The following is a 22,011-nucleotide window of genomic DNA, read 5'->3' on the forward strand; positions in this document are numbered from 1 at the left end:
CACGCATACCCATTGGACCACAGATCTCCACTGAATGTCCAAAGGACGTCCTACAAACGATATTTTGACGTCCGTCGGACATCCCTAAAGTCCCGATGATGTACTACGGATGTCCATAGGATCGTCCGACGCAATTTCACATCCAACGAACGTTCATCGTACATCAAAATAAAATATTCGGACGTCCACAGGACCTTTGAAGATAACTCATTGGAGCACCAACGTCCTACAGATGTCCAGCAGAGATCTAAAACGGTACACTCGAACATCCCTTGAATATTCGGACGTCCAAGACATGTTTAAATACGAAGTATTATTATTGCATAATCCAGAGTACATCCTAAGGACATTTTTGTCAGGACTATGGGATGCTTCTGGGACATTTTACCAGTCGTCCAAAGGACGTTTGTGGGACACTTGGTTGTGGAATCAGTGTATCCACAGGGCGTCCATATTGATTATACGGCCCATTACTCAATGCTCCCATTGGGCCCGGGCCTGTAAGGTACTTTGAAAATAAATAAATTGCCATAATTGGGACGTTCCTCAGAATGGGCCCTAGCAGCGCAGCAAGCCTGCTGCAATTTACATACCATTAACAAAGTATGCTTGGCCTGGTTTTGTGATGGCTTGTGGGCAACGATGAAAAGGAACTGCATGGCTCTTCCATACATCCATCCCAGCGGTCCAATAAGGCGTCCAAATATTTTTGTCATGCAAAAGCTGAAGTACAAGGAGACAGGCCAGGAATGCAGCCCACTTCATCTCAAAGCACGTTAAATGAAGGCTGCAATGCAGCTAAGCATTTTGCACATGGTTCCCTGCTATGCTAAGCAAATACATTACATACAACTTGATAAAAATGCATTTATTCAAAACACAAGGACATGCAAGCCATACTTTTTTGTGCTAATGGCACCCGCCGTGGTTGCTCAGTGGCTATGGTGTTGGGCTGCTGAGCACGAGGTCGCGGGATGGAATCCCGGGCACGGCGGCCGTATTTCGATGGTGGCGGAATGCGAAAACACCCGTGTACTTAGATTTAGGTGCACGTTAAAGAACCCCAGGTGGTCGAAATTTCCGGAGTCCTCCACTGCGGCGTGCCTCATAATCAGAAAGTGGTTTTGGCACGTAAAACCCCATAATTTAATATTTTTTTTCTGTGCTAATGGCAACGAAGCTACAGAACTAAGTTCTGCAGGCTGCTGAATCATTTGACAATATCATTAAAATACAGCATTTATTTCAATAAAACAGTTACAGGAAGATCAATAGTTTAACTCTGAAATGCACTCAGCAGTTTTCAGTAAAGCCCATCAATACAAACAAATAAAACTCAATAATTTCATCACACACGCTAAGCCATTAGGAGTTATTTATGCCGCACCATGGTTAGTTCAGCACAATGCTTTGGCGGGCTAGTTGGTGCGAATCCATGAATACTTTGTTTAGCGCAAAACAACAGACACAAGAAAGACGACCAGGATAAGGCGCTATTCTCAACTGACATCGTTTTATTGCGTCACTCCATTATAGACCGCTCAAACTAGAGGAACATGCGCAGTGAGCACCATGCGGTGTAGCCACCAACATCCGATCCCAAGAGCGCACTCATGCGACAGAATCCAAAAAACCAAATTCAGCGTTGTACAAGGTTATGGAAGGCACACTAATGCACTGTGCCCCCAATGACTGAATGAAAAAAGCTTCCGATAACTCTCGGGCGGTGGTGTCATGGTTCTTTTTCAAAATCGTGGTATCACGGAACATGGGTTTGCACTTGCATATTTTACAATGCTGAGCCAAATGGGAACCTGTGCCCGTTGGTATGGATCGCTCATGTTCTCTAAGGCGCTCATTAACACAGCGGTCTGACTGCCCTACATACACTTTGCCACATGACAAGGGAATCTTATAAACCACACCGACGCTGCAATCTACAAACTTCACGTGGTTCTTTTCACAATCAGGTTTTTTACTTGTTTTGGAAATACGGCTGCACAACATTGACAGTTTCTGAGGAGCGGAAAACACTACCGGAATTTGGTATCTAGTGGCGACATTCTTTAGATTGTGAGCCACTCTGTGGCAATACGGCACAACTTCAGGCCTCTTCTTTTGTGTGATGCAGTTACTTTTGTGCCTCTTCCCTTTCAGTTTCTGAAGCAATACCTCCGAGACTGACGTCACCACCACACTTGGGTAACCAGCAGCCTGCAGCCTGTTTAACTGTGCAATGAAACTCATGTTCGCAGAGTGATGACAAGATTTCATTAAGGAAGATTCTAAACACATCAAAGCAATGGCGCGTTTCACAGTCTTTGAGTGCGCAGCCGCGTAAGGTAAAAGTTCCTTACGTGCACGTGACGAGTACACCCAACAGGCGTGGCCGGTTTGTAAGGATAGCTGCAAATCTAAAAACTGGAGTTTACCGTCCCTAGATAGCTCATGTGTGAAAGTTACACCTTTGCCATTGTCATTGAACAGAGTTAAAATGTCAGCTACCGTCACGGAGCATTCGTTGTTAGTCTGTTTTATCACAACAAGAAAATCGCCAACATATCTAAAAATTTGAACCGAGTCATTGTTTAAGGCACTCTTAAGAGCGCGGTCGACAAACGATAAAAAAATATTACAAAGAGCAGGCGCCACACATGAACCAATACACACACCATTTTTCTGGATAAAAAGGTTATTTTTGAACCAGATAAAAGTTGCACTTAAATAAAATTCAAGAAGGGACATGAAACTTTCCGAAGACAACCCGGTCGCATTGCGAAAATCTACCTCGCCACTTTCTTCAATGCACGTCATCACACTGCGAAATAGCTCATCATGCGGTATTGAATAGTAAAGATCTTCGATGTCAACAGAAAAAATGTCGGCTACTGAATGGTTGTCTTCCAGAAAGAAAACAACATAGAATTCCGGTAGTGTTAATTTTACTGGAAAGTGGATATTTACTGGAAAGTTCAGAGGTGTACGTCTTAGCCATGAAGGAAACTACTCCAGATTTTCTGCAGGCCTGCTTCAGTGTTTGCACACAGTAAAGGTACGAAATATTTTATAGACGCACTGGGCATTAAAAAATTTACTACAGGATCCCTTAAGCAGTTGCAAACACGAACATTACTGGATAGTTCACAGATGCATAAGCAGTTACAAGACACTTGCTTCAACACAATACCAAGCTGATTTCATAGGTACTAGAAGTTACAAGACACCTGCTGTACTTGAATGGTCACAAACACAAATTTACCATAAGTGTTCATAGGCTTGAAGGCCTCTAAGCAAGTAAACAGAAGCTGAATGTGACCTTTCCGTAGTCACAGCCAAATATTGCTGAAGCCGTCACAGGTACCTTGGCGTCTACACAATTAACTAAAAGCTTGCAGCATGCTCGCTTCAGCAGTCATAGCCAGAAAAATGTATTATATGAGTTCACCCGTACCAAAAGCTAGGATTTCTGTAGGCTTGCTTCAGCGGCCACACACAAACACAATTTCATCCTAAAAATTCACGGGTATCAGACAGCCTCGATGGAAGTTACCAGAGGCAGAGCGTGGCTGTTCTTCCGTGGCAGCAGATACAAATACTTCACAGGTATCTTGGCGACTAAACATTTTATTAAGGCTCACTGCAGGCTGGGTCAGCGGTCGAAGACAACTCCATTGCAGTTCACGTGTACTAAGAAATTTAGTGGGGCATTTCTGTGGACTTGCTTGAATAGTCACAGAGACAAAAATTAAGCCAGAGTTCACGGGTACATCGGCCCATAAGGAAGACGCCACACGCTGGGTGAAGTCTTTCGTCCATAGTTTCAGATGCAGAACAGAAGAGATCCGGGGTACGCTACACAATTTACTAGTCATCCTGAAGGATCAGTTCCAGTGGTCGCAGACACGAAAATACACTGTTGAGATCAGAGGTACTAAGTTAGCAGATTTCCGTGGGCTTGTTTCTGTGCTGATCATCAACGAAGAATGATGCTGACCCAAAGCGACACCAGGCTGATGGCAGGAACACAGCATGGCTGTAAAGTATGCAATAAAAACGTGTTAGAAATGTATACGAAAATTGCTATCCATCATGTGCATGTTAACAACCTGCAAGTTCTAACAGCAACTTTGCTTCCTTGCGGCTTAATACAAACTCGTTTAGCTAACAGTTATCAGAAAAGAAGTAATGATTTCAGCTCTGCACAAAGATCATAGGAATTCTGGTCTCTACGTCAGCATAGCTATGTCAAGCGAGCAGATAACAGTAAATTATGTCGCAGTTTCGTCCGAAAAGCAAAGCCGCGATTGGGACAGCAAATTACCAGACGGCTATAATTAAGCAGATGTACGTACACGAGCGGGAAAATCTTCACCAATGCGCATGTCCCTGAGTTCTTAAGTTTGTGACCATTCCTTGATACTTCGATCTTATCGCGAAAAGCGAGCAACTTAAGAATGATCGGACGTGTATGTCCCTACTGGAATCTTCCAATTCTATGGCAACTTTCAATCTTGGGACAACTGATCAGTATCTTTTCTGCGAAAAACGCAGCACGGCTGCTTAGCAGTAAACTATTGTTTTCTTCAGGACATTCAGGAAGTCCGAACAAGATAAGATTATTTCGGCGCAAGCGGTTTTCAAGATCATTCTTGTCAACAAGTTTGTTGACCGTGTTACTTAGGAACAAGAATACGTTGGAAGACTCGGAAGGGGGAGTAATAACATCACTGGGTTTAGAAGACAGAGAAGATTCAAGGGCCGTTATCTTAGCAACAAGGGCAGTCACCTTGACTTCATTACTCGAGGAAGTTGTTTCCAAGGCGGCCACTTTTTCTAACAGAAAATCGACATTCTGAGTAAACGATGACATTTTAGATCGAAAATCCGCAGCTGCATCTGTGTTAGGTGACGAGGATTCGAGAGCAGCAACCCGAGATTCTAAGTTTTGAAACCAAGAATCGATAGTCTGACGGAGGGCAGAGACGTCAAGAGCCATTTTTTCCTGTCCTGAAAGCAGTTTATTCAACATTTAGGCAACTGAGGACTCGTCATTATATTTCCGGAAATTTTGCGTAATGAATTACCGGCTAATCGGGTAGCTGGTCTGGTCCCCTGTGCTTTATTCTTGGGGCCAGGATTGAGTTCAACGTGCCCGCTTAAATACAGACTATTAATAATACACAATGCATAAATTGAGCATACAAAGACAAGGCCGTGACGGTGTGGGTAGCCAAGAATTGTAATACAGCTGGGGGGTTTCTTGCGCAGCATTGCAAAACGTGTGGTTGCGAACCTGTCTTAGAGGAATGCGTCATTCTTGGTCGCAGTCGTAATCAGCTCACAAGAGAAATCATCGAAGCAAAGGCTATCATTGGTCTGGGCCATGCATGTGTAAGCTCACCTTCATTATCATTATCAAGCAATGAATTGGCGTATCTCCGACTGCAGCCACAGGCTGTCTGAATATGTTACCACTTGGTCACTATCGGTTTTGTTGCTTGGTTTCTTTGTTATCTCTTGATGTCATATGGTTTGCCGAGTGTATAAGTAGTCTTGTGTCACGAAATAAACCATCAGTTGGAAGTTAGCGCTCACTCTGTTTTCCGTTCCCTTTGATTACCCCTACCTCCTTCCTTTTTTGCTCTTCCTGAGCTGCGCTACAAGCCTAAAACAGTCATGACATACCAACTCGCCCAAACTGCCACGCTTTTGATTATAACAAGGTTCGACTGTCATTCTGCTTCAAAGGGAAGCCATCAGCACTTGGCATTCCCAGTTGGTTCCTGTCCCAACAACCACAAATAAAAAGCAGTTGAATGCTGCTTAACTTTGCTGATCACAAGGGAGCCTGCATGTTCAGCACAATGTAGGTGAACTCCATCGCCTCCACTTATGTGCTTGGTGTGGTTTCAGGTTCAGGACCTTAGCTCCAAGATGGACCACCTGGCCAGCCAGGCAGAAGACTCGCATGCTGTGCGACGCCTCGAGGCCAAGGTGCGCGAGTTGGAGTCAAGGCTCGAGCTGGAACAGACAGCCAAGAGCAGGCTGGAGGTGAGTGCGTGGCCAATACACAGGCCCAGCAAGAGTCCTTCTTAGTTAGTGAGGACACTTGGGATAGTTCGTGCATTGTCCCAAGCTGAGACACCTGGCTAAGCAAAGGCGCTCCATTGTCTCAGCCAGAAGTGCCTCGGGTTGTGACTTGAACTTCCAGCAGTGACGACGTGTTGTGTCTGTGCCATTGCGTCAACATAAAATGGGTAGCGGAAGCCCTTTTCCAAAAAAAGTTATGTGCAGAGAATGTTTTTATAGCTTGTGGGGTCCAGAATTTATTTTAACAACATTTACTAAAGAAATTAGTGCTGCTACTGTGGAGGATATTGTTCAAGTCTTTATCACAATTGGTTGGTGTGCTCTTCACCAGATCATGCTGCTGTTCTGTGCAAGGTCTTGTGGCTCTGCACATTTGCAGAAACAAAACTCGTGTCCTATCAGCTTGGCAGCTACAACATGCAGGGCAGTATGGAAACTTCTTAAACTGTGGAAACATTTTAAAACTGTGTGTCTCCATGTGTCTGAGTAAGAGGCAGCTCGCAGGACTGAAAGCACTCAGAAGCAGCAACAATAGCTCAGTCTCAACTGTCGCAGAAAGCAAGCATGCATTGGGAACATAAACTGGCACACATGGCAGTGCTTGCTTCCGTTCATTTTCAACTGTACAGCTTGAAGGAAGGTACACAAATAATGCTTTTGTCTTACTGCATTTGATGGTTTCCTAAAAGATACGTGTAGAGCGTAATTTTTCTGCCGTGACACTGGAGAATTATGCGACAGCAGCGCTAGGGGATAAGTCACGAGACGACGCTGACGCAACAAGCTTCATCCTATATTTGTTATAGGCATAAATTTGTTGCATGCTAATATCAGCTAGAAATATTTTAGATTTGCTTTGTTATATTCCTGTTTCTTATAATGAGGTTGAGTTATGCAAAATGCAAACTTGACTGCACAAAATCTGAAATGAAGGGTATTGTAGGCATCCTTCATTAACTTTCAGATTAACGCCACTCAAGCTTCCTTCTGGTTTCAGGATATGTGTGCCGGGTGTAATGTGTGTGCATTCTGTTGCTGCAGAGCCAGGTGCAGCGCCTGAAGGAACAATGCAGCCGGCTGCAGGAAGAGTCCGAGCAGGCGACACACAAGGAGCAGCAAAGCCTGGAGAGCTGCCGCAAGCTGCAGCGACAAATGCGCGAGCTGCGCGAGGACTGCACCGCGCTGCAGCACCGTGAGGCTGAGGCCCAGCAACGCTGCCACGAGCTCGAGATGTCGCTTGAGAACGCAGAGATGGACCTGCAGGGCACCAAGCAGGACCTCAAGCTGGCTTGCCAGCGCATCCAGGACCTGCAGGCAGCGCTCGAGGAAGACCTGGACTCTGGCACTGACGTGGCCGAAGACAGGTAGGCTGGGGTTCAAACCTAGTTTATAACGGAACGGGTTGTGACAAACAAATGGATAATATGACGTAGTCGTAATTCACCTTACTCGCCGCATAGCTCGATGCCATGGATTTGATCCCGACCGCAGCAGCCACATTTTCAGTGGCGGCGAAATGCAAAAACGCTTGTGTGCTTAAATTTACGTGCACGTGAAAGAAGCCTAGGTGCTCAAAACTAATCCGTATTCCTCACTATGGCATGTTCATGATGAGATTTGGCCCGTAAGACCCCGGAATTATTTTTAATTCACCTTCAAGTATTTATAAAAACTTGTGCTTTTAGATCTCACTTCAACGCAGCAAAAATGTTTCTGTAACCGGATGTAACAAACTTTTTTTCAGTTAAGGTAGAGGATTTACTGATCATTTAGCACCACTGAGACAATAATCTGGCAATGCACAACAATGTTGGCAATGACTCCGTGCTTGCTCGCGACCAGACTGTGCCAGCACACTGACTCCTGCACACAGCTGCGCTCCGTGCATTAACGGGCACAGTAGAGGGGGTCATCTCACTGAGTAGAAGACGAGGCACAATACATTAACAAAACAATTTTTCTCATCAACTTCAACTTTGCAACAACTCATTGCAACAACCTCCTGCAGGCAATGGTGGCTTTGAAGGTGGCCGACGGTTTAATGAAGTAATGGATTAATTAGCTTCTACCTCGCCTACAGCTTCATTACAGCGGGGTTTTACTTTATTATTACAAGTTGACAAAGCACACTGTTGACACTTTGACACCAAAATCATGCAAACTGAGGCAGCACGAGAGCATACCCTATTTACTCGAATCTAGGCCAGCCCCGATTCTAAACCGACCCCCGAATGTCCGAAGCCAGAAAAAATAAAAAGACTTACCTCGAACGTAAGTCAAACAATAAATTGATGAAAGCGTTCACAAAAATGAAAAGAACATTTATTTAATATGAATACGTCGAGCTCATTCCTCGTCATCATCGCTACTAGCCTCATACGCTTGCGGACGCACAAAAGCTTGCGTCCACGCACCCACGCATGCACAGATAGTGGGGCACGGCTTGTACACGTCGAAACGAGGCGCTGTCTCGGTGGACAGCTCCTCTCTGTTATCGCAACACTTATCTTCCTTATCGCTATCATCTCCTCGTTGCGGCACACGCAAAAGGTGTCTCCCGTTGCCCCCTCCAACGTCAAACATTTTTCTCATCGATACTTAGATCCCGCCCGGCTTGAATGTTTGACAGTGCCTCCACGGCTAGCACAACTTTCCGTTTGTGGCATCGCCTGTTTGGTGGCATTACGACAAGGCCATGCCGCACGCCGATACTTGGCCACCTTACTGATACAACACAGGTCAAAATGGCGACGTCACTAATGTACATCGGTTGGCTACTGCCATGGCTAGCAGTGGCTGCAATACTGACTTTTCTAGATGGCAGTAGCCATGCACCATATTTATCATTTTCAATTACAAACTGGCGTGTTATTTAAAATCCTCGAATCTAAGTCAACCCTAGAGTTTGATATATGATTACCTGAAAAAAAAAAAAGAACTGTTGGCCTAGATTCGAATAAATACCGTATAAGACAGGACAAGCACGAACTTGCAACCTTGTTCATGGGCTTATCAAATAAGGTTAGTTGAGTTCACGCTTGTCCTGTACTTTTCGCTCACATAGGTGTAACAAGAAAGGGAAAGATTGTCATCCACCTGAATGTAGCACAAGCTACAAAGGAAACACATATGGGTTTCATAGAAGGAGCGCCTCGCAGCTGAGGAAAAATTCGTCCTGGTCTGGGATTAGAACCCGGCACCAACGCCTTTTTGGGGTGGTCGCTCTGCCATGAGCTAATCAGGAGACTAGCAGATCACAGCATGAGGCTGAATCAATCGACAACTCGAAGGACAGGGACGCAGAATATGGCAAATCAGTTGTGCTTTGTAGCTTCATGCCACATTTGTGTAGCACGAAGCTACAAAGCACAGGATCATAATCTTTCCCTTTCATGATACTTCCTCCACCTTACGCGATTCCGCACAACTGATTTAACATAGGTGTAGCATGTTGGGCCCATTTGGTACCGCATGATTAGGTGTAGGTAGCACACTAAACTGGGACAAAAGGAGAGGCAGGGTTACACATCCGTTGTGCTCTTAGAGAAAGAAGTAGATTTTCTGAGACCGTGAACTACTGTTGCGTTTTATAAGGCACTGGTCACCTCAATAAGCATCAGTTGAAAGTTAGCAACTTAGACATATGTCTTTGTCTCTCTTCTTTTACCTAGTTTATCTTATGCGACCTAGACCAGATTGACTGTCACGTCTCAGTTTGCACAATTTAATTTCCAACTCTATACAGCAATGAGTACTGTGGAAAGACAGAAAAAATGCATCCAGTACTAAAATACCTTACTTGTATCCTACAGTCATCATCCAGTTTTCTGGTCTCCCTAGGTACCACAGTAACGTCTGAAAAATCAGGCAGTCCGAAGAAACGAGTTGCATCCAGAAAACACACCATAATATAAATATTTCTCACGTGGAGAGGGTCAAAGACAGAGTATCAGAGAAACCCGGCTTTGTCAATGCACCGTTGAAGTAGATCTGAAAAAAGCTATTAATTGAGAAAGTTGGAATTTTGCCCGAAACGCGAAGCATTGATAGCAACAGAAAAATCTGTTAGACACCTACACAAAGTAAGGGTGATGGTTTTTTCGGCCATATAAGTTGCATTAACATTCACTTATTAAATAAATTACGTAACAAGCAAACTTGAACAGATGTCACTCGATGACCATGGACACTTGCTGTCACAATGCTGGCATGATCAAGAGCAGCACCAGCTGCGAGCAAACGCTTCGAGCTTCCTCGTGCTTCGGTGCGTCTAAGAAACATGATTATGCCACCTCCAAACAAGCATGCAAGAACATAGTGCACATGAAGCCACCAGCCCAATCTTTCCACCCACCGCAGATTACCTCCAAGACAAGGCGCAGGGCAGGCTGAAACTATTTAGCTTGCCAACAACTAAGTGTGAGCAGGAGAGCTATGAAAGTTCTCTTGAGAGAATATGATGTGCCGCACTGTATGCCAGTGCTACACCATGCTGCAAATGCGTTGTGCAACACCATAGCTGCCTTCGCATAAACACACAAAGGCAAACAGCACGGGAACTTTAGGATTATGCCATGTGATTAAAGAAGCATGCATACGGCAATCCCATTAGGTAATTTTTGACAAAGTGTGCAGCCATTCAGAGCACAACATTTTGCCAAGTTGTTGTGAAGTTGTGCTACCGTCTTTCCTACAAAATAATGTCCCAGAGAAGCCTGCTTGCTATTGTGCCAAAATATCTCTTGTTCCCCTTCTGTCAACAAGCCTGCAAGTTCCTTCCTAGTAAAACACAATGATGTATCAGAGGTTTATTTATTTATTCCATAAATTTTCGAAAGCATTTGAATATTGCAATGAACATCACAATAATTTTCACACGACTGAGTGTAGAAAGAAAGTTTATCGTTTACTCTACTGTTCTAAGATCACTTGATAGTCCTTCACAGAGGCTTCAAAACTATTTTCGCTTTGGTTTATGGTTTGTGGTTTGTTCCTAATGAGTATTTAAGTGCCTGACACAGTGGTTTTTTGATTGTCAGGAGTTCCTCATTTGCGCAAGCTTTGGCTTTGGGACTCAAATTGAATTCTTGGTGGCATTGTGCGACACAAATGTAGTTCCTCTGAACATCACTTTAGATTGACTGTTAGTACGACTTTTTATTTTTGGACTGAGCCAAGTAATATTTGCTGTTTGAAAGTGTAAAATGCATGCCAGGAATCTTGTGTTGCCCAAGCCCATTTTTTTTTTCTCCTCGCAGTGATTCGGACAGTGACAACGATGTGGACATTGACACGCTCCTCCGGAGGCACGGCCTGGGTAGCCAGTCGCGCATGTCCTCGGTAGGGGACATGTCTCCGCTGCCGGTGACCGGCGGAAGCAGCCGCCGCAGTTCGGCTGCCGTGTCACTCAGTAGGTACGCTTGCTCTAGGCATGCCGGAGCTGCTGAACCCTAACAGCACGGCACGCCTTCCCCCATTGCCTCGTTTGCTTGCCTTGAATGGGCTGGGGAGTGCCAGCCATGGCCTTGTGTTGGCAGTGGATGCCTGCAACCGCCTGCCTGTCCTCCACGTCCCGGTATGGCTTCGTTGTAATGTGAACACTGCTTCCACAGGCAGTATCTTACGCATATTGTGCTGCATTTATATTATGCAGAGAAAACGTCCCAATTCATACCACACGAGGTCAACAAAGATAGCGCTATTTTCCGGTTGTCAAGTTTAAATTGCTGAATAGCCAAGGAGAACCTCCAGAAAAGATGGTTTGGTATATGTGCCAAATATATTTGGTAAGATGTGGATGACACTCCTCCTTTGCGCAACAGAATTTTTGTACTACAGTCGAACCTCGATATAATGAAGTCCAATTTGCAGCCGAAAGTCGAAGTTCGCATGTTTCAGCAGTCCAAATAAAGATGCAGGTTCTTGGAACACTCCTGGCGTATGGCACCTTGTAGATAGCAAAATTACAAAGATAACCAATAAACCCCGGAACTAATAACACAACCAAGAGCGTGATGCCCGATAGCCAGCGGGTACGAACGCATTTTTCTCCATTACGCATACGGTGAAGAGCAGGTCTGCAGCAAGCGCCGCGCCTAGTGCTCATAGCTGCCACTAGATGTGGCCATCAGTGCCATCATCATCATGATTTGTCATCACTAAATATAAATAAAATTTTCTTTCACGAAGACATGGCAACCCATGGCGTAAAGAAAATAAAAATTATGCAGATACCAGAGCTATGAACTTGAATATTCTTTCGAAGAAAATTGGAAGTAGTATTAACTTGGTGGATCCATGAGGCCACCACTTACCATTAGAGCGCTTAACGCTCGCAGCCATCGGATGATACCGCGCTCAGTAAAGCAATGACGACGTTGATTAATGAACGCTGGAATATTTTATTTAACTACCCACAGAGCAATTCTATGCAACTCAGGTGGAAGCGAAGAACTCCGTCAGCTTCATCTGCCGCTTTTCAATATCGCAGAGCAGCTGCCACGAGTCAACGACATCTGTTGTGTACGCCATACTTTCGTCACCGTCATTGTACTCACGGTGGAGCAGGGCCTTAAAATTAAGGCGAAGGTCCGGGCTTGTTTCATGACCATGCCGCACTTCACTGGCAGGGACTGATCGCGCATTTCAGTGACATACGCCGCAAGCTTAGCCTACAGCTCCGGAAAGCGTCCACTTCGGCACGCGTCACAGGTGAAAATTTCGCTTCGCTGCAGTCGCCACACTCGCACCACCCGTTTCTGATTTGTTTCTTCGGCGTAAAGGATGGCAGCCCTCTTGAACGCTGCTGTGAACGAGTGCGAAACGATTAGTGGGCCTGGAGCACTCATGACGACTGGGGAAGCGTAGAAGTAGCACGTAGCCGGCATTCAAGTGGAATGCGTCAAACCTATGCCAATGCCTTTCAACAGAGAAAGTAATCCGCGAGCGGTGTCTGCTCTTCCATGAACTACCGATACTCCCCGCAAGCGCCGCCATTCTGAGGGTGCCGCCGCAAATGGGAACAGCGGCGCTTCCATCAACTATCGACACCCCCCCATGAGTGTTGCGTGCACTGTAAAACTCTCAAAAATGTTGAAAAACCCTTCCGAAAAGCGAAAAAGCACACGGGATAGCGAAAAGATACCGGTAGGGCCATAGAGCAAACATAAAATTGTAACTATGTTGTAGCTCCCGTTGGTGTCGCTTTTTAGCCGGGCCATGTTTTGGCTTCGATTTTAAGTCGACCCCCCCAACTTCAGACTTCCAAACTTAAAAAAAGTGCTCGACTTACAATCGTGTAAATACAGTAACCAACTGAGAAAACGTGCCCAACGACCGCTGTTCGTAAACTTACTTCCGGTTGACGCTTTCCCGTTCCAACAGGCCGGTGACGTCATAGCGTGACGCGTTCCGGAACTTCTGAAGCACTCCGGCTAGCACTACATGAGCGCGTCTTCTGCGGGTTTCATACGTACACGATAGATGGTGCAGCGGCATGTTCTGCTCCACGTATTGAAGTGCGCCGGGAAAATTTGAGCATTAAAGGGCGCATGCAAATCGCTGTATGCCCGGCTAAAGTTTTCGTCTGCCTGTCAAGGAGGCTCCTGGTACGTGCGTGCGATGCGCAAGGACTTCGTTAAATCGGAAGTGCAGGATAAAGTGACCTCGTTAAATCGCGAAAAAAAATACATGGTTTTCAATGGGGCAGAGATTGGGAAAAATAAAAAGTCCGTTATTTCGAGAATTTCGTTAAATTGAGGTTCGTTATATCGAGGTTCGACTGTACTATGTGGTTAACGGTGCACACAGTGCTGCCAGGAAATTTTGAGCAAGACTGCTCCAGAATTTCAAGTGCATCCACGGTTGTGGTTGCGTCTTGTTTACCGTAGGGATCACAGCTGTTTGAACACTGTCAATGAAAGCATCAAAATTGGGTGGCTTTGGTTTGTAACGGGCTGCCTTGTATTGTGTAGACAGTAATTCGAACCTATAGTGTTACATTATTATGAAGAGATGTTTCTGCACCACGTGCGCTCTCCTATGCACACGTGATGTGTACTCTCCTATGTCAAATGAACTGACATGCACCAGATTGGTATTAAATTAACAAGTCTCCTGTGCAATACATTTATATGTGTATGCTTATATATAATTTATATACATGCTCTATATCTGATAGCACCATTCTAATCTTCTAGTATGAATTACAATACAGTCTGTGCTTGTTACAATGGACCTGCGTACAACAGACTTTCAGATATAGCGGACCATATTTCAACCTTATTTGTTCTACATATTTTGTTAACGTAACAAAATTCGCTCTTAGTGAACTGTGATACAACAGACTATTGGCTACAGTGGACGAAATTAGCGTCAATTTTTTTCAATATTGGGCATATAAAGCATACTTTTGCAGTGTCGACACGGGCTGACAGCTGACTTGCGAGGGTCAGCCGACGATCGTGGCTGAATATTGCCCACACGAAAGAGGAAGGCAGGGCAGAAACGCACCGTCTTCTTTTGTGCATGAGGCACCGGGGAAGGCAAGAGAGGGAGGGGTTCTACTCCGGCGGCTGCTGCTTACGGCATGTCAACACTGCCGCCATATCTTGAAAGCGAACTGTGATGTGGACAAAGTGCACAAAGTGCACAAAGTGCCGGTAGCTTCGTATGCACTGTGTTTAGTTCACGTTGAAGCGAGAGACAGCACAAAGGTCAATACACTCGCTGCTGCTGCTGCGCTTCTTCACTCCAATGTATTGACAGCAACTTTCCGCGGTTATCGAGCGAGATAAAACTACTGTCCTTACTTTGCATAACTGTCTACTAATTTGCTATCGCAATCGATGCTTTGCCTTTCGGGCGAAGCTGAGACCTTTTTATTGTTTGTTTTTTACTTTGGACGTTCGTCACTCACTCTTTGCAATAACGTTGTTAGACATCACGACGAATGTTTCGGAAGTGAGGCGTTTTGGATATTATCGACTTCGGACAAAATGGACGTTTGTTGTCAGACTATCAGGGTTCGTTGTATTGAGAGTCATCTATAATTTGTAATTATACAGGTGCCAAATTAACAAGCTTTTACTGAAGTAATAATTTTTCAACACAAAAGGGAATTGTGCCTTGCCAGAAAATGTGCGTTATATGCATAATCATACCGAATATGCAATCACTATGCTGCATATTTACTATTTATACTTAACTGCAAGAAATAATACCAATATAGCAAGTTATACAGTAGAACCTCATTTAATCCTGTTATGTATGATTTTCCGGCACCAACATTCATGATCGAGAACATAATGTGACCCAATACAGATACGCTTATTTTTTTGCCAGTTCATACATTCCCAAAAAAACAAGGATCTTTTGTCACAAACGTTCAGTAAATCGCCAAACTGCGATATGATATGTTTTTCGGCCGCTAGACCCCTTGTAAACAAGAAAACGTCTGAGGCATGTGTGATCGAGAACAGTAGCCGTCTGCAGCAGCAGCTTCCCCGCGATTCGCGCCCGCCCGTATCACAGGAAAATGCTGGTGCGCACTCAGTTCCTCATTCTGGTACCAACAAATCTCCTCCTGGGTTAATGCGCATTCACAACTACCACCACCAACCTTATTGCGAAGAGCAGCTTCACTTATCTGTTTCACAGCGCGTGGGCCTTAGTGCTACTGGGAACTTACTGCACGCATTTAACAGGCAGTGACCAAAATTCGCCACTGTTCCCTGCTGCAGGCGGCGCAAAGGCAGCGTCGTGTATTGCTCTGGGGGAATCGTAGGCATCGTATTCCGGTGTTGCCCACCAGCTCGATTTCGTTTATATTATTCATCACAGTCCTAAAACACTACACAGTTGTAAAATGACAACATGCGTCTCGGGTCGCTGAGATGCCCTACGGCTCGACACGCATTCATCGCTGTTGCATGCCACAACGGCGGCAGATCAAAACTTCCTACCAAAATGCTCTACTCGAAGAAGCTCGAATTGGAGAAGCGCAAATGTGAGCTTGCCACAGTTGCAAAGAGGGCAACACGCGTCACTGGGGCTCGAGCCCCAGCAACACGACTCGTGTCGGCTTTTCATGCTGCAACGATTCGCATAATGCTTGACATTATGTAATTGTCAACTACAGATGAGTCTGTCAATATTTAGTGACTTGCAGTCGTACGTTTTCTCGGTTAGTATGTTCTTTTCTCGCATTTTCTAAAAGATATGTATGATTGAGGTTCTGCTATAAGGAAAACTCGCCTTGTGCTTTATTTGTAGCTTCCTGCTACGCTCGGATGAATGACAATTTTCTCTTTTCCTGAACCTTGCCCCGCCTTGCGGGCTTCCACAGAACTTGTTTGCCATGTTCAGTGTCCCTGTGCTTCAAGTTGTCGAATAATTTCACCACACTCCGCAATCTACTTGCTTGCTGGTTAACTCAGGTTGTAGAGTGACCATCCGAGAAGGGTGTTGGTCCTGGGCTTCATCCCAAGACCAGCACAAATTTTTCTTCAGCTTCAAAGCTTTCTTTCTTCCTTATACTCGGTTCCACACATAGCACTCAATGCTGTGGAGGCCAGAGAGACTTCTTGCAGTGGCTTCATTTGTGCTTGGATATAGTTCGAAGTTTTTTTACCGCAATTTTGCGTAACTGTTTTTTATATAGGCTCAGTATTGAATGAAACAAGTTTTAATCCTTCGAAACAAACACACTGTGGTATACGGCTGCTAATGTGTTGTTTTACATCGCTTTTTATTTTTGTCATCCTTTTGGGGTTCACTATTTCCAAACTGTCGCAAGGAGCCTCACATGCATGCTCGCACAAGAGAATGCTGTTGGCACACAGCGAGGCATGGACGAAATGCGTGAAGTGATAGCTTTTCTTGACCGACCTTCTTGCATAGCTTCCACAGCGTTGACTGCTATGTATGGAATGGAGTACTATAGGTTTCCAAAACTCAAGTAAATGCTATATTAAAAATACTGGGGCATTCAATCATATTTTACTGCTGCAGCAGCTAAGAGCTCACAAATGTACACCTTCTAGCATGGTAAACATAGCAGCTCAGAATTTGGGCATCTTGATATAATCAGGCTAATTCCCTGGCGCAGCAGAGATAGTGATCTATTTTAGTGAGAAGTGAGACGTTTAATAATAGGATCCTGTTATAATAGTGCTGAGTATGGAATTTGAGTACCCAAGCTGTTCAGACTTATTGAGAGCCAGGAACACTATTCAGTAACATTCATTGTGTGGTGGCCCTTCGCAAAACGAGTGCCTGGAAGACAATATTTTTGCGCCATATTAACACCTGCACATTCTCCATGAAAAATCCGTTCTTGCCTTCAACTCAGTGTGTCGGTACTAAGAACCTGTATGCATTTTTCGGATGCTTGTAGCATGTCTAACAAGTGTGTCATGGTCTTGCTGAATTTCAAAAGTGTTCTGTTGTAAAATTTGCATGTACTAGTCCAATAATTATTTGCTTTCAGTACTGTCCTGAAACAAATTACACAGAATTTATTGAGCCTTTTCACTGTGTGGTCTGTGCAGCTATTCTGCTAGAAATCATGTGATTATTCGGCTGCATACGATAGCATTCTAGCCTAATAGCTTGAGCATTTCTGCCTTTGTCATACTATTGTAGTTTGTAGTAATGTGCATTTGGCTGATCAGTCAGTTAGGTACTTGCGCACATCTCTAGGAAGATTGACATTTCGCTGCTCTATACAAAGTCATAATGCTTAAATTTGGCCCTAGAATCAGCAGCTGTTTTCAGGCTACCTAGTATGCCGTAACGGTGATGCCACTTACTAGGCATATTTCTCTGGGTGCCTCATATTGGTGCTGCCATGCCACAAAACATAAGTTTCGTAAGTAACCGGCCATTTTGTTACCGTCCATGTCATGTAGCATCAAAATAACCTGCATGATTGAGGTCGTGTCTTGCCAGTATTTTGTCATTGGAGAAAAGAGGAAGCAAAGAATGCCAAGAGGGTTCCAAAAACTTTCTGGAGTTATCTCTGTGCATACTGCTTAGTTGTATAAGATTTAGTAGCTTTTACAGTAGAACCTCGTAGACACTATCCCGTCTTGCAAGACTTCCCGGAGCAACGTTTGCGAGCAAGAGCATGAATAAATGAGCCATTACAGTCGCTCTTTTTTTTCGCCCGGTTAATTTGTTTCCAGCAAACATGATCTTTCAGCATCAGCATTCAGTACATCGCGAAACTTTAATCGTATGATATGTCATCCAGCTGCTAGATTCCATGTGAGCAAAAAAGCGATGCAGGCATGCATGATCAGACAAACACAGTGCATTCTACTACATTTCTGGTGTAAACCTTAGGCAAAGGCGTAATCGTGAACCTGTTTCATTTAAAAAATTTTTTTTTCGATATAAACACTCGTGGAACGCAATAGGTGGCTTGGGCATTATGGCTAGACAAAGCATCACAAGATCTCACCACCGGTGTTGTTGCTGCGATACACCTCTCTGGTAACCTGGTAAACTGCAAACGGTGAGAATTGTGGACATCCTAAAACCCTGTAACGTTGCCTTTCTGTCAAGAAAAGCTGAATTGCCTGTCAGCATGCCCACACCAGACCGTTAAACACTGCTTGCTGCAAATCTGTTGTATGGCGATGCTCACCGCCAGCTTATGTTCGCTTCTCTTGCGGTCACTTAGCCGTGTAGTCTCGGGAGCACAGCCAAGAAGTGACAGGGCCTGATTTTTGCTTCTCTGCTCATCCCGCACTGGCAACACTCTGTTCCCCAAACAGATCGAATGAGAGTCCCATCTCTGGACTGTCATCTGTGAGCCCCGAGCTGGAGCTGGCCGACTCTGGCAGTGGTCGAACAACCTCTTACAAGGACGACCAGCTCGTGGACGTGTGATGTTGCACCGCAAGTGCTACTGCTGCATTCTGGTGGGAACGAGGCTGTACGGCCGCTGCTGGACCCTGGCAGACTGTCGTAAAGCACAGTGCACATTACCGTAACTGGACCACCGACGTTCCTGAATGTTTTTTTTTTCCTGTTCCTCTTGTCCCTAGTGATGTACGCGACGTTGCGACACGAGTGGCAACCAATCCATGGCCCGTCCTTGCCATGGTTGACTTACCCCACTGTGATGCTCCCCGATAGTGTTGTTGCCTCATTCTTCGATTGGCCACCTACCTCGAGGTCAGCCGAGTTCACTTAGTGTATGCCTTTCCTGTTCACCGTTTTTTTTTTGTTGTTGCTTGAGGAACATGCATTCCTCAGACACGCTGCCCATCTTTTCTACCAAGTCTCCTAGGAGTGGGACTTTTGAAGAGAACTTAGCAGGTAGCAAATGAGACAAGCATTGAAGCCAAAGGTGTGGCGCTTTCTTTTTTTCTTCATTAACCCAAAGTGCAGTCACACAACCGAGTTCTGTTCCATGGGAAGTCCTAAACTCTCCTGTTGAGACGTTGCTAGTTATGAGCCCTGCAGCACAGTAGTACTTCCTGAAGCATAGAACAGTTATTGTATCACAGAGCAGGATATATGTCACATGTGCAGCGACCACCATAAACTGCAGTGAGCAGAATCCTGATAGAGAAGCTATGGTCTGCATACTTAACGTGCCGGCATGGTCTTCAATGCACATCAAGCTCACAAGCACGCCATAGAGCATGTGCAGAACCTCTGGTGAGCAAAGATGGGAAGGCCACATGCCACCACGGTATATTACTGCTTAGAGATGATGCCTTGCTTCTTAATTGATTGGAACGTGCAGTGGCTGTCGGTGTTTGCTGCAAGTCTTTTGTGCGAATGCCAGAATTTTTAAGCCTTAAGCTTACCATTGATGGCAGATTTTGTGGAGTTACTCGAGTTCAGCCAGTATGAAAAACACTGTACACTGAGGTGAACAGGTATAAGCCCGTACACCTAACTGGCCATCACTGAGGCAATCACAAAACCAGTTACCAGGGTAAAGTCTGCAACGCATATTCGCACAAGCAGTTTCCTGGCAATATATATATGCACACAATGCCAGATTCCTTTGTATACACCAGAATGTTTTTCGCTGGAGCCTTGTTTCTGGTTGCCTTTGGCTTTGCTGTATGCCATGCAAAGCCATGCCAGTACAGCTTTCTTATCTCGCCCTTGCCTGGAACATGTTCGTGGCTTTAACTGGACATGCCAGCAAGTGCCTTGCTTTTTTAGACAAAGTTTTCAAGGATATTGCTAGCTTTTTGGCCTAGACTTGATGCCTCTTTTCGCTAGCTTCATATACAAAGCAGTGTCAAGAACAGCCCATACCTTAAGAGTTGAATTTTGTACACTTATTCACCCACTTGGCTGCAGTGTTCATTTTGACCAGTGTAAAAATACGCTTGCACTAGTTGCATTTTATTGTGAGCTTTACCAGGGAAATGAACTGCTCAAAGCTCAGTGAATTTGTTTACTGAGGCTATTCGAGAATTGTGATGTTTGTTTGTAACAGATAAATAGGTTTATATCTATGTAAAGGTCTATGTTTATTTCTGCACCATGGCCAAGTTCTTGCATTGTATTGTTGTTTCCGTCTGAAATTGTGAGCATAAAGAAAAAGCGAAATATAGGTGTATGCAGAACTTGTTGCCACTCAGATTCACAGGCTTTCTTTTTTTTTTTGTTGTTGTTGTTCTGAAACCTAACATTGTTTATGATCTGTTCATCTGAAATTTATGGCCTTGTATATTTTCTTGGGAACATGCATATAATTTATATGATTGTGCTAATGTCACTTATATTTTTTATCTTTTTCTAAGTTTTTTTTGCTGTTTTGCATCAGAGTGGCTTACTACCTAGGCACTCCAATTGACTATGTTGTTGCCATTGGTTAATAAGGTTTGTGTACTCTGTCTAAACTATCACAGATAATTTTGGTGTCACTAGCCTGACATCACTGTTGTGTTCTGCTACTTAGGTTTTATGACATCTCTACAAAACACTATTCTTTTCCCAATTTATTTCCTTTCTTTTTTTTCAGTCAGAAATGGACAGGGCAATGATTGCAACTTGGAGTCGCTGTGTTGCACTTAGGCTGTGGCGCACTCAACAGCGAGTGTTGGTCACCTAGATTGTTGTATACACCCCTTTTTGGGCCCCACCCTTTCAGATACGTACAAGAACATACTATAGCTGTAAATGTATGTATAATTCTGTAATTATGCTGAAAACAGGCGTGAAATGTTTGGTCGAAAGCCAGTGACAGCGGTGTTTGTATATCCCCTATGTGTGAGTGCTTGTGAAATAAAGAGAAATTACAAATATTTGTTTCCACGTTTTCATTTAATCTTGGCAGTACGATGACTGATTTTTGTCCTGTATAAGGTGCACAAGTGTACAACAATGTGTGCGGCGTTGATGGACAGAACGCGGTGACGGGTGAGTTGCCCATGGCACCTGACCTTTAACTCCAACATGTTTAAAGACTAGCAGGGTGTCTAGCAACTGTGAAACGATGAAATATCGGACAAATTCTAAGCACCTGGCTATGTCGTGGAACTACCAAGGAACTATTTAAAAGTGAGATGTCAGGGAAATCGCCTTTCTTACATAATCCTGTAGGTCAGCCACTCTGCAAAGCGTTTAGGCTCTTCACAGCACCCACAAGTCAGCGTTTTCTTAATAGCAATTCCGGCTTTGACCAACATATCAGAACAATTGGTTGGTGAATTACGGACAGCACTGGCTTCTGGCTTATTAACGCAGGCACATTCTTGGTCTGTGCTAGCACTTGCTGCTTCAGGGCTTCCACGTTGACGAGACAGTGAAGATTCCTACGTGCCACAGCAATGCAGTTGCTTGCACAGAGGGCGTGCCGTAAGATGTCGTCTGTTGCATGTTGATAATGGCAGGAGGCAATCCGGCCAACAAAGAACCAAATGTTGTGGTCCGCTATGAAGCATA

The 22,011-nt window shown here is 44.6% G+C and overlaps 1 protein-coding gene and 1 long non-coding RNA gene across 3 annotated transcripts; one reads left to right on the forward strand and one right to left on the reverse strand.

The window, feature by feature from the left end:
• Positions 1 to 1,223: 1,223 nt before the first annotated feature.
• On the reverse strand, positions 1,224 to 5,917 carry LOC140216819 (uncharacterized). Its single transcript, XR_011893514.1, has 2 exons — positions 5,829 to 5,917; positions 1,224 to 4,033 (listed from the first exon to the last, which is right to left on the reverse strand). It is a non-coding gene; the product is annotated as an uncharacterized lncRNA (long non-coding RNA).
• LOC140216818 (uncharacterized) lies at positions 5,893 to 21,371 on the forward strand. Of its 2 annotated transcripts, none has more exons than XM_072287394.1 (4): positions 5,893 to 6,051; positions 7,132 to 7,454; positions 11,349 to 11,504; positions 18,870 to 21,371. In XM_072287394.1, exons 1-4 carry the CDS (start codon positions 5,893 to 5,895, stop codon positions 18,982 to 18,984), a joined length of 753 nt encoding a protein of 250 aa, XP_072143495.1. In that variant the 3' UTR covers positions 18,985 to 21,371. The 2 variants fall into 2 exon arrangements, with proteins under 2 accessions (XP_072143495.1, XP_072143496.1); XM_072287395.1 differs by having other exon boundaries at positions 11,349 to 11,500.
• Positions 21,372 to 22,011: the final 640 nt, after the last annotated feature.

The sequence above is a fragment of the Dermacentor andersoni genome, chromosome 3, assembly GCF_023375885.2.
Source record: "Dermacentor andersoni chromosome 3, qqDerAnde1_hic_scaffold, whole genome shotgun sequence".
NCBI lineage: Eukaryota > Metazoa > Arthropoda > Arachnida > Ixodida > Ixodidae > Dermacentor > Dermacentor andersoni.